Source organism: Lissotriton helveticus, chromosome 7 (assembly GCF_964261635.1).
Source record: "Lissotriton helveticus chromosome 7, aLisHel1.1, whole genome shotgun sequence".
Taxonomy (NCBI): Eukaryota; Metazoa; Chordata; class Amphibia; order Caudata; family Salamandridae; genus Lissotriton; species Lissotriton helveticus.
In genome coordinates, this window is record NC_136068.1 from 1528187791 (window position 1) to 1528204538 (window position 16748).

General features: G+C 44.4%; 1 protein-coding gene across 1 annotated transcript in view; it reads left to right on the forward strand.

Moving 5' to 3' along the window:
- GRIN2D (glutamate ionotropic receptor NMDA type subunit 2D) overlaps positions 1-16174 on the forward strand; it is a 1103075-nt gene extending 1086901 nt beyond the window's left edge. Inside the window, exon 12 of the mRNA XM_078654973.1 lies at positions 12396-16174. Within this exon, the coding sequence (XP_078511099.1) occupies positions 12396-13904 (1509 nt within the window). The 3' untranslated portion in view covers positions 13905-16174. The remainder of the gene's footprint in view (positions 1-12395) is intronic.
- Positions 16175-16748: the final 574 nt, after the last annotated feature.

Sequence of the window (16748 nt, forward strand, 5' to 3'; positions counted from 1 at the left end):
TTGCATCGCACTTGCGACGCTACTCCAGCAATGCTCCGCCCGTACACCACAAGATGCGTCACGCATCTGCCCTTCCTTGCACCATGGTGCGCCGCATTGTAAATGCGGCGCATCTGTGGTGCCGCAAGGAGGGAATTGCGTGACGCATCAGTTCTGGCGCATCCCTGCTGATTTGCAGAGATGCGCCAGAACTCATAAATATGCCCCAAAGTGGCCCAAATTTGCATATTGTCTTGCAAAACACTGCGTCAGCGAAATTTTATTTAAAAAGGGGGGAGGGGTTTTAAAAAATGCACGGATTAGTTTACACTGGTGAAACACCTGAAAACAAGTGAGGCCACTTTTGCTCTGGCCTCCTGCACCGCTCAATATAAATATTTTAATGGGCTGGCCCAACGAGAGAAAGGGAGTGACACCTCTGCCGTTGATAAGAGGGAGGTAATGGACACCAATTTACCTTCAGAAAGACCACTCAGGCACCCACTGGGCGCTGGCTGCATTGAGCAATGCAAAAACCACCTAAATCGGCCACCCAGGCTTCTCAAAAAAGCAGCCCACAGCTGGACTGGACACCGGCCCCTCGGGCATTGCCCGAGTGCCCTCGTTACCAATCCGCTGCTGCTGAAGGCTGAATTGGCCGGGTGGAAAACTGCAGATATTCTTATCTCCAATTAAGTATTCAACTAAGTATCCTTCTAACATCATCAGAATTCTGCTAATTTTAATGACCAATCAAGCTGTAACCACCTTTTCTTCAAGTTGCTTAATCACAATCAGGGCCGGACTGGCTGTAGTGGCATTGGGCGTTTTCCCCTGGAGTGTCTGGAAGGGTGGATGCCGGTTTTGTTACTGGGAGATGGTTTTGCGGCAGTGCTGTGATATTGGCCCCCAGTAAAAAACAGCAGCATTGCTTTATAACTGAAAACCCCCAAGCCCTCCCGGGGGACTGGATTCCCAGTCCTGCCCTGTTCACAATAGCTGTGATTTAACCGATTTCATTGGCTTATTGAGGTTCCAAACATCCTTACTTCTGCCTAAGCAGCTCTCTGGTATTGCTGTGGTCAGTATCACCCCTCACTAGAATGCATGCCTTGCCACTCTGCAGGAAGCCACTGCTGCAGCACATTCTCCTCTGGTTCTGCACATCCTTTCCTCTCACTGCCCCTCAGTCCCTTTTGTCCTCTGGCCTGTCAATCAGCAAGCCAGTCAATCTGTCAGTTCCCAGAACTCCCCCTCCCTGACCCCCCTGTTCCATCTAAATTTACTTACAGGTTCCCCGCCGGTCCCCAAACTCGTTAATTATCCTTTCCTACCCCCCTTGTCAGATCTCGCCTCTCATTCCGCGTGCCTCGGTCATGACAGCTATTGTGCAATTAACATGCTGGCCACATTAGCAGCTGCCTGAAAAATGTGTCTCTTTATCACTCAGCAGACACCCAGGTGGATCCTAGCAAGCTGCGAAGACATGAAGCCTTCCCGCTCTCTTTCTGTCTCCCGCCCCTTCCCCCGCCCACGCCACTCTTGCTTCATGCTCTCCACTGGCTTGTTGTTGTATCTCAGAAATTAATGATCTAAAACAGGGATGAACACAAAGACTCCACAGACCTTCCTGAGAGTGATAGAGAAGGGGATAGAGATGACAAAGCAGATCTGAGACCAGAGGGAGCTCAGCAGGTTAGCCGAAAAGGAACTGAGCTCCTGCTAGACTACCAATGGGGATTCACCTCACATCTGCAGCTGTATCCTGACATCATGAGAAATACAGCTGAGTGTTTGTGCTATCATGGAAAGAAATGTGCCTTGCACTATTTGTGCCTAGGAGTGTTGCATGTAGGACCTCAACAAACCAAACATAACATAAATGTATATTTGCCCTGATTCAGTAGCGGAAGAGGACCATCAATGACAATAGGAATCCACATTTAGTTTCAAATTTTTTAATTGTTATAGTATATATAAACTCTTTTATTTTACACAAAATAGGCAAGTCAAGATGGTAGACAAAGTTTACTTCTAACTTACTTCCAAATGATTACTTCCACCATGTACCTCTATCCTAGGCGTCTCTTGACCTCCCTTTTGTGACACGAAATGTGACCTACAGAGAGGTATTGAGCTCTAGATGTACTTTCTTCAAGCATCTAACAGCTCTCTACTCCACAAATCCAATCTCATCATTTATCTTCCTATTCATGTTGCAGAAACTAGACCAGAGCTCAATCTTTTCGGAGAAATCAGTAACGTAGCACTCACACACCAAGCCAAATCACTTGGTTCGGATAATGTAGAATTTCAAATTTTTCATGAACAATTCACAGAATAAACAGACAGAAAAGTAACTGAGAGACTCGATGGTTAGGTTCATCTATTGAGTTACCCATTAAAGGTTTTTCATTAATTAAGATTGGACTCTTAATTACTGTTGCATCATTAGAATTGCTAAGACTGTGGATTTACAACACACATAGTAAATTTCACCTAGATATTTTGACTGCGTTCTTTGGGTGAAATCTGGGCAATTCTTCATTATTAAGTGGAGTCTCAAGTTCCACTGTGTATTCCCGGTTAACTCCACTCACTGATTTGTAGGTAACTCAGGGGGTAACCAGTTTATGGGGCCCCGATCTCTGTCTCACCCCAGAGAGCTGAACACACCATGGACCTAGTTTTCACCTACAGCCTTAACACTTCAACTGCATCTATCCAACCAAGATACCCTTTAACTAATGGTTGATTAGCTTGTCAGTAGTTAGCAGTGGTGCACTACCATACTCGAAGAAACCCAATCCATGAGTGACAATCAATGCAGACATAGAAGAAATGTACCTCTGACTTGGTTCCATGAAGCTTTTACCACACTTTGCCTGCCGCCCGTGGTCATGTTCTTCTTCAGAGTGTGAAACGGTATTTGTGGGCGTGCAGCTACATAATCATCATGACCCTTATATAATATTTGCCTCCACCAGGTTCTTCTGCCTCGGGAAACCAGCAAATGTGCAAGACATATAAAACAAAGATTCTCACTCTGATCAGGTATATATTCATGAAGGCTCTGCCACTGATGAAAAGGAGGCCTGCTAATGCTGTCCAGGAAGCTAGAGGGAGAGACTCATCTAACACTATGCAGAACACAGACAGCGTAGCCCTGAAGAAAACAGTGTCACGTTTATTGGAGCTCAGTAATTCAGGGAACATCTTCTCCCTCATGCACCATGAGTCTCTTTGATGCCCTGGTGACTGTTTAACACTCAGCGTAATGAAGTATGTATTTCCTCCTCACCTAGAGATTGAGGCACCTCTGCCCTCCCCAGCTCATCCAATGAGTGCCTCCCCAACTTTCCTGGATTCCGCAAGCAAAAAGACAGAGGCGCAATGGTGAAAGATTTGCAACAATATGTCGTCCAGATACTTCTAAATCGCATAATGGTCCACTGACGTGCACTGACATGTTTGGTTTGCCTAGTGTCCCATGTTTGGAACAGTGTGGCGTCTAATTCACTGGGAGTGAAGCGTGAAGCGGGCTTCCTTCCCTAATCTGGAGCAGTGTCCGACCTTACCTTCTCTCAATCACTTTGGTCAGGATCATAATATTTGGATTAAGAAAGGGAAGAGGACAGAGAATTTTGGTTCGTGCATTAATAGATAAATGGTAGAGTCAATAGAGGTGAGTTTTTAGAAGGAAAGTTTGTGGAGTCAGTTGGGTTCCTAGGCCCGAATTTCAGCTTGGTGTACCCCATCAAAAAATGTAGGGGCATATTACCAAGCCAGGCGATATTAGATTATCGCCGCTTTAGCGGCCGTTTTCGGCCGTTAAGCAGCGATCATTATATCGCCCTATTAGCAAGCTGTCGCTAACTAATGTTAGCGACAGTTTTGAGGCGATAGCGAGCGGTTTGGGGCCCGTTTGCATGTCACAATATTTATCGCGAATGACATGCAAAGTGGGTGTGCCCAACCTGTTAGCGACTAAAAACAGTCGCTAACATCGCTATCGCCTATTATCAACGCAGGCGTAGCGATGGAAATATTTGCGGTAAGAGCTAATATCTCCAAAAGCTAATGCCTGCTCAGACCAGTTCTTAGCCATTATATCCAACGGGAGGTGGATATTATGGCTAAGACCCTATTGGCGTTAATGCTTGAATATCACTGTATTCTCAGCGATATTCACGCATTTCGCCGCTATCGCCGGATATTTTATCTCTTTAGAGATAAATGTTGCTATTAGCACGTTATCTCTGCGATAGTATCTGGCGATATTTGGCGATAAAAAAAGACTCACTAAGCCCATTTAGCGACAAATATCGCTAGTTGTTGGTAATATGCCCTGTAGTTTTGTGCAGAGGAGGACGTAAACTTAAAGACATCTAGAAGAGGTAATGTTTTGCCTCTCAATGTTTGTTTGTCCTCTTGAAATGGTAAGGAAGTCTGTTAGCGCCAGAGGGCTCTTGGAAAGTTTCACTTTTGTGTGCCGACCGCAAATTGTGAATTTAGTTTTGGATTTAGTGAGTTAGACAGTGTAGTTATTTTAGTACTGGGGTTATGGGGTCATATTTTATTTGACGAACATTCCAACTGGGGAGTGGAGAACTGTTTTGCATTGGAGAAATGGAGGATTGTAGTAGTTCACCTAAGACGACATTTTCAAAAGAGAGCTGATGGACTAAGTGCGCAGACGAAGAGAGATAAAACATTTGATGAAATTCGGGACTTAGGGACATATTATCAAGCTAGGGCGCTACATGATCGCTGCTGTTATCGGCAGGAAACTGCCGCTAAAGCGGCGAGAATGGGCTTGATAATATGCCCTTGTGAATTCCCATAGCAGCCCATGTTAACACCAGAACCTGGGCTGCTATGGGAATTCACAAGGGCATATTATCAAGCCCATTATCGCCGCTTTAGCGGCAGTTTCCTGCCGATAACAGCGGCAATAATGTATCACCCTTGTTTGATAACATGGCCCTTTGTGTGTAGCAAAGACACGACCTGCCGAGAATGGAGAGGCAGAATCATAGGGATAGGTAGGTCCTTTCATGAATGGCGAGACAGAGCGGTAAGAAGTGGGTACCTTTTATGAATGGATGACTTAGTGAAAAGAAGGGGGATGGGGAAACTGTTATGAATGGAGAGAAAGTACGTGGAGAGAATAGCCTGATATGAATTGAGTCAGAGCCTGAGGGCGGTGTGAGACGGAATCAGTCATGAACAGATGCAGGGAGAGAGAGAGGAGGAGAGAAATGATTGTCATGAATGGAGGGAGAGAGTGAGGAGAAAAGACAGAACCTGCCATTAGTGCAGTGACAGGTTAAAACAGAGGTGCAGCAGAAAATGCCCTAAATGCAAGGACAGAGTAAGATGGAGAAACAAAGGCTGGCATGAACGGCAGGACGAAGAGAGATGGAATAGAGATACAGAGAACCTGCCATCAATGGGGTGGACATAAGGTGACGTGTAATGCGTGACAGAATAAAACGAGGTATATAGGAGAAGCAGAACGTTTCGCACATGGAGAGACACCGTTGCAGAAACGCCGACGAAAGTACTTATTTCACCTTTTTGCAATGCTAGACTTCTGTGTGCAGTTTATTTTTTTTTATTTCTTCTTTTAGATTCACGTTGTTTTTTGTCCAGCAATGTTTCTTTTTGCATTGGTTTTCTGCACCCATTCATTTTGCATAATTAAGTTGAAAAAAAATGTAAATTCAATTATTATCAGCCTCCAACACATTATATTCAAGTTGGTACCAACCCCAATTTTTTTAACTTTTTTGTAATATATGCATTGTTTTCAACGGCTTTAAAAAAAAATAAACATAGCCTTTTAATTTTCTATAGCCAAAAGTCAAATTGTGGTAAATCTTTCTCTTTCCATGATCCTATTATGAGAGAATGAGCTACGAGCATTGCAGTAACCACCACCATCTGTCGATATGAGCCATTCCTAGATGTCTTGAGCAACCCAGTAATTGTAAAAGAAATTCAGGAGCCATAGTGTTCTCCATGAGATTACTTATGTAAGCAAAGACAGAGTACCAGTACTGCTGTAATCGCAGACATGTAATTATCATATTGGTCCATGTCCCTTCTTCTGAGCATCGAGGGCACAGATTATAAATACACTAATTTTCCATATGCCAGAAATCTGAAGTGTATTAATACACTAGCCATTGAGCGAAGTTCTTTGAAAAAAAATTCCTGTGGAACTAAGGTTTCCACAAACTACTTCTGAGTGTCTGTATGGAGATAAGGGTTGTTTAATCTTCTTGTTAATTGTATGTAATGTGTACTAAGAACTGTTCATGTGCAGTATCAAACCATTCGGGCTGAGTGTTTTTGTTTGAGGAAAACCAGCATCTGAATAAAGCATTTACAATGCAACGGTCTCGCCTTTGCAAAAGTTAGAGCTATTGGCATTGTAAATGACACAAGTTTATTTTATGTGTTGGTTTTCAAGATAAATAAATGGCATTGTCATTTACAATGGCAATAGCTGAGCAGTAGAGAGTAGTAGTAGTGACTAGTAGTTAGTAGAGAGTGAGTAGTAGACTAATAGGAAGTAGAGTTGTAGAAAGTAGAGTAATAGTGAGTTGTAGGCAGTAATAGAGAGTGAGTAGTATAGATTAGTAGAGAGTAGTATAGAGTGAGAAGGAGATAGTGTGTAGGAGATAGCGAGTAGTAGAGAGTAGTAGAGAGTGAGTAGTAGAGAGTAATGAAGAGTACTAGATAGTAATAGAGGGTAGCAGAGTGAGTAGTAGATAGTAGAGTGAGTAGTAGATAGATTTAGCAGAGTGAGTAGTAGAGAATGAGTAGTAAAATTGAGTAGAGATTAGAGAGCAGTAGTTAGTGAGTACTAGAGTGTAGTAGAGTGTAGTAGAGTAGTAGAGAGTGAGTAGCAAGTAGTGGAGAGAGTAATTGAGTGAGTTGTGAGTAGTGTGAGTAGTAGATAGTAGAGAGTAGTTAGAGTGTGTAGTAGAGAGTGAGTAGTAGAGAGTAAATAGAGAGTACTAGAGAGTAGTAGAGAGTGAGTAGAGAGGAGTAGAGTGTGAGTAGCAGAGAGTAGTAGTAGAGAGTGAGTAGTAGTTAGTAAAGCGTACTAAAGAGTAGTAGAGAGTGAGTAATAGAGAGTATTAGAGTGAGTAGTAATGAGTGAGTAGTAGAGAGTGAGTAGTATAGAGTTGTAGTAGAGTTAGTAGTAGAGAGTGAGTAGTATAGTGATTTAAGAGTACAGAGTAGTAGAGAGTGAGTAGTAGAGAATGAGTAGTAGTGAGTAGAGTAGTAGAGAGTAGTAGTGAGTAGAGTATTAGAGAGTAGTAGTGAGTAGTATAGAGTTAGTAGAGTTGTAGAGAGTGAGTAGTAGATAGTAGATAGTGCTTAGTAAAGTGTGAGTAGAGTAGAGAGTAGTAGAATGTGAGTAGTAGAGAGTAACTAGTAGAGTGTGGGTAGTAGAGTGAGTAATAGTGAGTAGTAGAGAGTGAGTAGTAGAGAGTGTGTAGTAGAGGAGTAGAGAGTGTGTAGTAGAGTAGCAGAGTGAGTACTGAAGAGTAATAGGTATTAATAGAGAGTGAGTAGTAGTGAGTAGTAGAGAGTTGTAGAGAGTACTAGAGTGAGTAGTAGTGAGCATAGTTAGTAGTAGAGAGTGAGTAGAGAGTAGTAGAGTGAGTAGTAGAGTAGTAGAGTGTGAGTACTAGACTGAGTAGGGAGTATTAGAGAGTTGTAGAGTAAGTAGTAGAGTAGTAGAGTGAGTAGTGAGAGTAGTACCTATTGCATTTGCACACAAACACACACACACAGAGAGCCACACACACACACAGAGCCACACACACACACACAGAGCCACACACACACAGAGCCACACACACAGAGAGGCACACACACGCACAGAGCCACACACGGAGCTAGCGGTCATTCCATGGGTGACATGACTATTTCAAATGATCTTTTGTTTTACATTCTTTCGCAGTTCGCACAACAGGGGAAGAAGGAAAAAAGTGTGCTATTACCTATTTTGAGCAGTGGAAAGACAATAATAAAGAAATTAATTAGTACTGTAGTACTGCCCATGAGTTGTCCTGTTTTTGTTGTTTGTTTTTATTAAGTTGAAAACCATTTGGCAGTCCTTTCCAGTATTTTGTAGTTGATGCCGCGCGCGCCACAACTGAGCGCGAGCATGCCTGTGCTGAAGGGAGAATGTCATCCAATCCCCTGCACCCCGTCCTTGCCATGAATGGGTCTTTGTTTCTGTATCCCGAGCCAACACTGGAATGGCTGGCAGGTCACCCCAAAGGGCTACTTAACACGCCTGCATCCTCGATTCTATCTGTCTGCCCAGTGGGTGAAGGACAACAGCGGGGAGTGGCGGGGGAGGGAATATGTGTGAAATCACAACACTGGACGGTGAGCTTTACAACCCTTCTTCAACAGTGAGAACTGGGCAGGGGCGTGAAGAAATAAAGGCGGGAAGGAACTTAACTCCTCCACCGCCAAGAATAGCAGAGAACAAGGGTCCTCTGCTCTCTCTTCCTTGAGGCTACTTCACGCTGTCTCCCACTCCGATACATACTGACTTTGCTTTCCTGCCTCACCGAACCATTTTGGTCAGAAGATATAGAAATGACAATAATCCCTTAGTGCTTGACATTGGGAAATTGAAGCACAGGTATATTTTACCGGAGTACCTGAGCTTAAGAGACAGTGGCCGCGGAGAACCATCAACAGAAAATAACTGAAAGTGCTGCAATTATTTCCATGCCCAATTAAACAGTTTTCTTTGTTTTTTTGCAATACCTTCGTCTTAAAAAATAAACAGAAATCGTGGTACGATAGCACTAATAGGGTGGTAAAATCATTTTTAAAAGTCTCTGATGATCTAAGCGAGAGTACTCAATTCTACTAAAATGCCTCAACCACTAGAGAGGTCCAAAATAAATTATTGAATTTGCATTCGCTTCGGCAAGCGCTCCAAATCCTAGTTTTTTAATGGGTTCATATTTATGAAATCATCGGAAGGTCCCATTTCCCCGAGTCTCTCGGCAGAGAAGGTTAGGTTCGTCAACTTTCAGTTTTTTATACATACATATTTATCTATTTTTACAAATTGTTGGGGCTTCTGCCCCGTCACTGCAACAATCCGAAGTTGCCCAGGAAAGGCGAGGGCCTTTGTCCACACCGCAAAATGGGGCCGAACTTTGCTAACGGCATTCACTGCTCCCAGACATATTCAGAAACATCGAGGCGCTCGGCGTCCCTCCGCGTGCTTAAAAGAGGCACTACCAGCATGTACTAGAGACACTGGGGATTTCCTGTCACATATCTTTGACTGCACTTGGTGCAATGACTTTGTATTTGTAACACTGGATGTACAGAGCTTATGCACGAGCATAAGGCATAGATATGGGTTAAATGCGTTAAAACACTACCTAGGCACAAGGGACACAAACCTCTACCAACATACAATGATGCTTCTACACATGACAGAGTGGTGCTTAGTGAACAACACTTTTACATTTGACAAACTTCTGTACAAACAGACACAGGGGACAGCCATGGGTACTTACTTCGCCCCCAGCTATGCTAATTTGCATATGGGCTGGTGGGAGGAGCAAGTACTCATGACAACGTACCAGACTGAAATGACAAACAATGTGGTTGATTATCGACGCTACATAGATGATATCTTCATTCTATGGCGAGGCTCCGAACAGAGTGCTTTAGACTTTGCCAACCGCATCAACAGTAACACACTAAACCTCAAATTCACCTGCACCACCAGTAAGGAAACAATTGTATTTTTGGACTTAGAGCTTTACCATGATGAAAACAAGGTCCAGACACGCACATTTAGGAAAGAAACAGCAGGGAATGACGTCCTCCACGCCCAAAGTTTTCACCCCACCAGCCTGATTGAGAGTATTCCATATGCAAAATGCCTGAGAATGAAGAGAAATTGTAGCACCAACAGAGATTTACAAAACTGTTCAACTAGCCTCTTCGAGAGACTGAGTAAGAGAGGTTACAAAAACAACACATTGGAGAGAGCTAGACTGAAAAGTGAGTTGTGCACCAGAGAGGATCTGCTCCACAAAGCCCTGCCAACATGAAATCCAAGAAAGAGACAAACACTACTCCGAGGTTAATCACAGGGTACAACAAATACCACGCAAACCTCCGCCAAATAATGTACAGGCACTGGCCGCTAATCCGCTGTGACCCCACCATAGGCCCCTCATGCGCAAAACTACCACAACTAACCATCAGAAGAGCAAAATCGATAAGACCAGAGTTAGTAAACAATGCACCAACACAAGACAGAGGCAACATTTGGCTCAAAGCACAGACAGGGTTCTTTAGATGTGCCAAATGTAAGGCTTGCAAACATGGGACTAACACAAAAAGACTCCACTCAGAAAAGCCCCGCTCGAGATAAGAGAACACTACACGTGCAAAACAGATTTCGCCGTGTATGTGTTACAATGTACTTGCAATAAATTATATGTAGGGAGCACCATTCATCCTGTGCATGTGAGAATACTACAGCACCTCAGGACTATTGCAAACGACAATCCCACCTACCCTGTAGCACGCCACATTAACACACAACATAATGGCAAAGTGGAGGATCTGACATATTTTGTTATTGATAGCGTAAAAAGAAACATCAGAGGAGGCAACAGATGTTAAGCTTAAGGAGATTGCAATCGAAGTACATAATCCTGCTAGACTGCAAAATCCCTAACGGTTTAAATGCGGATGAGGCCATGAGTGTGCATCTCTAGGCGGATGTATGACATTACAACGCATGCTTTTACCACGCATGCCTTTACAACGCAGTTTTTACAACGCATGCCTTTATAACGCATAGCGCTTAGGGGTGCTGGATAGTGAATAGTTCATATTTATTATTGAACTACAGATATTGTTGCTTGTGCAGCCTCGACTCACACTGCAGGCAGAACTATAGAAATCATGATGTACCTGCATGTAATATCTGCTTACTGAAGAACAAAGGGGCATATTTACAAGCCCCTATCGCCACCACAACACCACTTTTAGTGACGTTGTGATAGCGATAGAGGCCTCACCTTATTTACAAACCAGCGTTAGGCCACTTAACGTAGCTTAACACTAAATAAGGTGTTGCGGTGGGCGTTCGACTGCAACACCCATTGATTTTGATGCTGCCCCTATTTACAAGGGCAGCGTAAATAGGAGGCAGTGCCAAAATTAAGACCAGGGAAAACCTGGCCTTAAAAAGGCAAAACGAGGAGAAATGCTTTATTTCTCCTCGTTTTTTGCTATTTCCATGGGTGCTGCCTTGTGCAGCACACATAGAAACAGCAAACTGCCTATGATTGTATATGTGCAGGAAGGTGCTCCATCCTGCAGATAAATAATCATTTAAATAATGCTGTTTTGCAACTTCTATGTGTGCATATTAAGCAGCACACTTAAAAGATACAAAACGGCATTTAAAGATTGTTTATGTGCAGGAAAGGGGCCCTTCCTGCACATAAACAATCTTCCCCTCAACACAGGCACCCTTGCACTATTGTGCATGGGTGCCTGCTTTGGCACTAGGCAACTAAAGTTAGCTCCAGCGCAGGGGGAAATGTAGGGCTGCACCGTATTCTTGCAAATATGGGGCAGCCCTGTATTTCTAAAGTGACCAAAGCGTGTTTTAAGCCTTCTTCGCTTAATGACAAGTTTCGCCACTTTTTTGTAAATATGCCCCCCTATATGTTTTATAGTGCACTCTCTCTATAGAACTGTATGTATCATAATGCTGAGAATGTGAATTCACATTTATTAGTGGAACTCTATGTATTAGAATGCTGTGTTTATGTATTACGTCATCATAGTGGAACTCTTTACAGAGTCGTCTAACGAGTATATCTAAACACCAAATGACAGTTTTGACAAAAATGCAAAAGAAAATGCAAATGCCTGTCCATTCCTGCCTCAGAATGCCATCAAAATGTAATTCCCTTCGTATCCGGACCATGTTTTAGAACCTTTGTTGCTGTGGGGTGCCCTGTTGTGGTTGTATCAAAGGCAGCTCCCTACAGTTGCCATATTTTAGTGCGGGACCTGTCTCTACCCCAACCATACATGACGTACCAGTTTACGTAAAGGTCAATCTTCCTATGGCAGGGCACACACTGCAGAGGTCTTGGTTGGCATGATTTTCCATGTGCAGGCCATCCCTCTTTCCCTGCCCAGATCCATAGTGTTCAGTTTATTGTAGTCCAGAGCCCTGCATGCAGTATCACTGTTAGTTCAATCAAAGCTTCTCCTTGTGTAATTATCTGTGCTATCGCTCTTTGGTAGACCCTGCTGAATGCTGATGGACATAAAACAAGAGCTCATCTCACCCTCTCTCTTTCTCTCCTTCACAGGGAATGTACAGTTGTTGCAGCGGAGATGAACCCAAGATCAAGGACCAGCAGCTGCCCATCCTGAACCACTGCTACCCGCCACAGCGCATAGCTGCACTTTCCAACTCTGTGGGCCCCCCTCCTCCTCTTCCCACCCCACCTATGCCTTGCTCCAACTTCCTGCCACGTGAGAGGCGAGTGGTGGAGAGGTGGCGCCATGCCCGCAGTCCCAACTGCTATAAGGACCTCTACACCCCAGCACAACCCATGGCAAACCCTGTAACTAAAACTCCAACTAATCGCCATCCACTCAAGAGCGCCTTTTCTGATGGCTTTCATCGGTACTATGGCCCGATTGAGCCTGAAGGGCTCTCTGACCATCTATTGGAGACTGGCCAGGCCTTCGGCAAAGAGAAGAAGATGGGAGCCTGCCAGATGTCTCCTCCAACTCAACGAGAGCATTTCTTGGAGAATCCACCATCATACTTTGCCATTGTTCGTGAGAAAGATGCACCTGAACCAACGGGGTGGCAGGCAAAGATGCCACGGGGACATTATGAGAGCTTTCCTGTTGGCAAGGAACGTACACCCAAATTAGCAGGGGCTGCCCGTGCTAGCAGAACACCAGAGACAGTTGCCAAGAAGTTTGATCATTTGGGTGGTAGTTACCAACAGAAGGGAAGCCTATCCTGCGAAATGGATTGTGAAATGCATAGTGGAGGGGTTGCCACTGGGAGCAGCAGCAGACCTGGTAAAGCAAGTATTGATCTTTTCGAAGGACCACACTATGGCTACTCCCGTGTCTCCTACGAAGATGACCGGAGCTTCAGTCGAGATTTTCACCACCGCCGGGATGACCTTGAATCTGATTCAAAACCAATTCCTCAGCACAAGAAATGCCCCAGCCGTGCACACATCTGCCGGAGCCACTCCCACCCTCTTGTTATGGGGGCCAGCTTCCCAAGCCAGTCCAAGTACACCGACATCTCAGACTCTGATTCCGATGTGTGCGAAAGGGAAGGCACCTGTGTGAAGCCTGACTTCGACCACAACTGCTGGTATTCTCCCAACTACTTCTGCACCTACCCTTCTCGGGAGCGCCAGCCATCAACAGCATCCCGCAAGCCCATGAGATACTGGTCAGTCGATAAGCTGGGCAAATATCGCCAGTTTAGTAAGGAATATTTGCCAGCGACATGCCATGGATCATGTTACTGCAGCAGTATGGACATGTTGCCACCTCACTGCCACAAGGAACCGCGCTATTTCAGCAGCTGCTCTGAGGAAAAGCTAGAGAGGAGGTTAGGTTGGGAGCCTGTGAGAAGCCATTGCTCCTGCCACCACCACCACTCTTGCGACTTAGCCCCCATCCATCCCACCTCTCGCAGCTTGGAGGACCTGAGCCGGTGCCACTTGAGGTGCCACAGACACGTATTCTCGCCAGAGTGCCTACCCCGGGCAAGCCACAGTGGCAGCCTTTACACCAGGAGGGGGTCAGCACACTTCTCCAGTCTTGAGTCAGAAGTATGACCTGAGCACCATAGGGCCACCACAGGAGCATTTATCATCGGCCATGAATGGACCACAGGGAATGGCAGAATCCTACATAGACAAAGTCAAAACCAAAACTGACTGTATCCCTGCTCCGCACTGGAATATTTCCCATGTCTCTTTCTCCATCTTTCCACTTGGGGAAGACTGCTAGGGAGGAGATCTGGCATCCTGATGTTGTTCTCCAACCATATACTACCAGCAAAAGACATGTTTGTGTACAGGAGCAAGCTTCAACTGCCCTATTTTGACAGGAGGTAAAAATGTCTAACACAAAGGTTGACCCAGCGTCTACTGGCTGGGCCAGGACAGGTTTTGGTCTATGAGTTTGACTTACTTGCGCTGCTTTCTTTGAACCACCAAGTCTCTTCAGACTGTAGACTCTGATAAACAGTTTATGGAAAGAACAGCAACACAATACACCATGGGCAGGAGCAAAATCTTAACTTGACTGAACTGCCTCCTTTAAGTTTCCCAATGATTTTGAAGGACAACTCAGGCAAGGTGCTCATAAGCGTACCTGGAAACGCGATCAAGTGGGTGTGGGTGTGTGTGAGTGTTAGAGCGTGCTTGACATCTGGTTGCTGTGGGAAACGCAGAGGAAGAGACCACTCAAACAGAAGGACAGCAACGATTTCATCCTCTCTGCTTCTCTTTGTACTCCTGACGAAATGTTAAGGGCTTACCTAGGCGTTTGTAACTCTTTTAAGCACACTGCAATAGTCACACAGATAGATGAAGCTATATGAAAATAGTATCCTTAAAATACTAACCAATAATCCTCTTCCTAGAAATAAATTGTCACCATTCTAATTCTGCCAAGTTGAGAGAATGCCAAAGACTGCTTTGATGTTCTCAGCTGCTAGGATGATGGAAATTCAATGTACGTACGTCATAAAAAAAATTGAAAATAGGAAGTACTCTTGGTAGCTGTAATAACTTTTTCTAAATCTTTTTCTTTCTTTTTTTTCGGAGACAATACTGTGATATGTTAAAAAAGATACTGTGATTCTGAATAACCCTGCCATTGGTTTGTTGCCTCTTTATTTCGTTAATTGCGTTCCTTGTGTTGTGGTGTTGCCAACTGTGCGTCTTCCCTTCTTGTCAACATCACTTTGGTCAGTAAAGATGGCTGCAGAGGAGTCTGGGTTCAAGAAGATCCTACCCTAGAGTGTTTGAATTATTTTGCTGTTGATTATTGGATTTTCTTTAATGATTACTGATTGTGGTGGGTCAGGTATGAGGCAAATTTCTTTGCACTGAAATTCATCTAGCTCTGATTCCTGGCAGCCACCTGGATCTAGTTCAACACCATTATTCTGTGCTCTCAACCTACAAGTTCTTACTCACCTATCAAAGGTCCCCACTTGTAGACGTTACTTCAGGGAGTTTTACAACTGAAACAATCCTGCCTTCCTGGCAACAGAGGTTCTTTCATGGTAATTTTACGACCATGAGCTGATATCTGTAAAACACCAATATACTGCACCTTATGGCTATTTGGAAACAGAGGATGAAGTTCTAACCCCTTTCGATATGTGTAACTGGGGATGCCAACGCCATGCACTCTTGATTGCCAGTGGCCAAAATGATGGTTGTCTCTCCTGGTTTCAGGGTACCTCACAGCTCTCAATCTAGGGCGTAAAAGGACGGAGTTCCATTCAATCAATCAATCAACATTTTGTGTATTTAGACCAAGATCACCCAACAGAAAACACAAGAATACATTACAGGGAGTAGAATATTTATATTCAAACATGTTTAAATCACAATAGTTTTCACTGGCCCTTTAAAGCAATTATAAAGTAACCCAGAGCAAACAACAATATTCTTAACCCCCATGTCAGCTGTAAGAGAGTAGGCTGAGCTCCGACATGTAGTTCTTCACTTCACATAAAAAGGTTTGAGGGAAAGTTCGAAGTACCGATAAAATAAATAGCACTGAAGTAACATATGTGTCCAACCACACATTGATTTTAATGGACTCCAGCGTAAACACCTCCTTACCCTCCCTCACTCCCCCCCCCCGCGCACTCTCATCCCCACACACACCCTTTAATTCAGAAACTGGTATTGGAAAGGAGTATAAAACATTAAGTCCTATCCTGTATTTAAAAGCTTCTCGACAGATGAAGGAATTGAGGTTGGTGGGAAAATAAGGAAACTGGGGGGCATATTATCAAGGACCGGTGTTAAAATTATCGCCGTTTTATCGGCAGGAAACTGCTGATAAAACGGCGATAATGGGCTTGATAATACGCCCTTGTTAATTCCCATAGAAGCCCATGTTCTGATTTTAACACCGGTCCTTGATAATATGCCCCTAAGTACCAGTGAGGAAAGTGTTAAGAGGGTGTTTCACTAAATAATGTTTATCTCTTTCAGATGTAGAGCTATTGCTATCACGGTCTGATTTAGGTAGATTTTAAGGGAATTTTAGGGTCGCAATAGCCCAGTTTAATTAATTAATTGTGGGTTTATATAGCGCTAGGAATCGACTCCCGGAGGAGTATCTCCACGCTTCGACCGCTGGGGAACCCGTCCTGGCTCACCCTGAGAGATGGTCCCTGATGGGTATCTCTAAGGTGCGACCAAGCATCCCCGGCGGTCTGGGGGGGCCGTTGTGAAGATGAGGCAAGCTGATGCCCAGAGTTGCCGAGTGTGGTTTCTGACTAGAGTAGGCACCGAGGCGAGAATTATCGAGTCCGCTGACCCTGGTCCACAACCCTGCCGCGTCGGGAATCGAACCCTGGTCCCGGGCCGTTCTCTGCTTACAGATCTGCCGCCTCTAACCAGTGAGCCACACTTCTCCATCAATGAGTT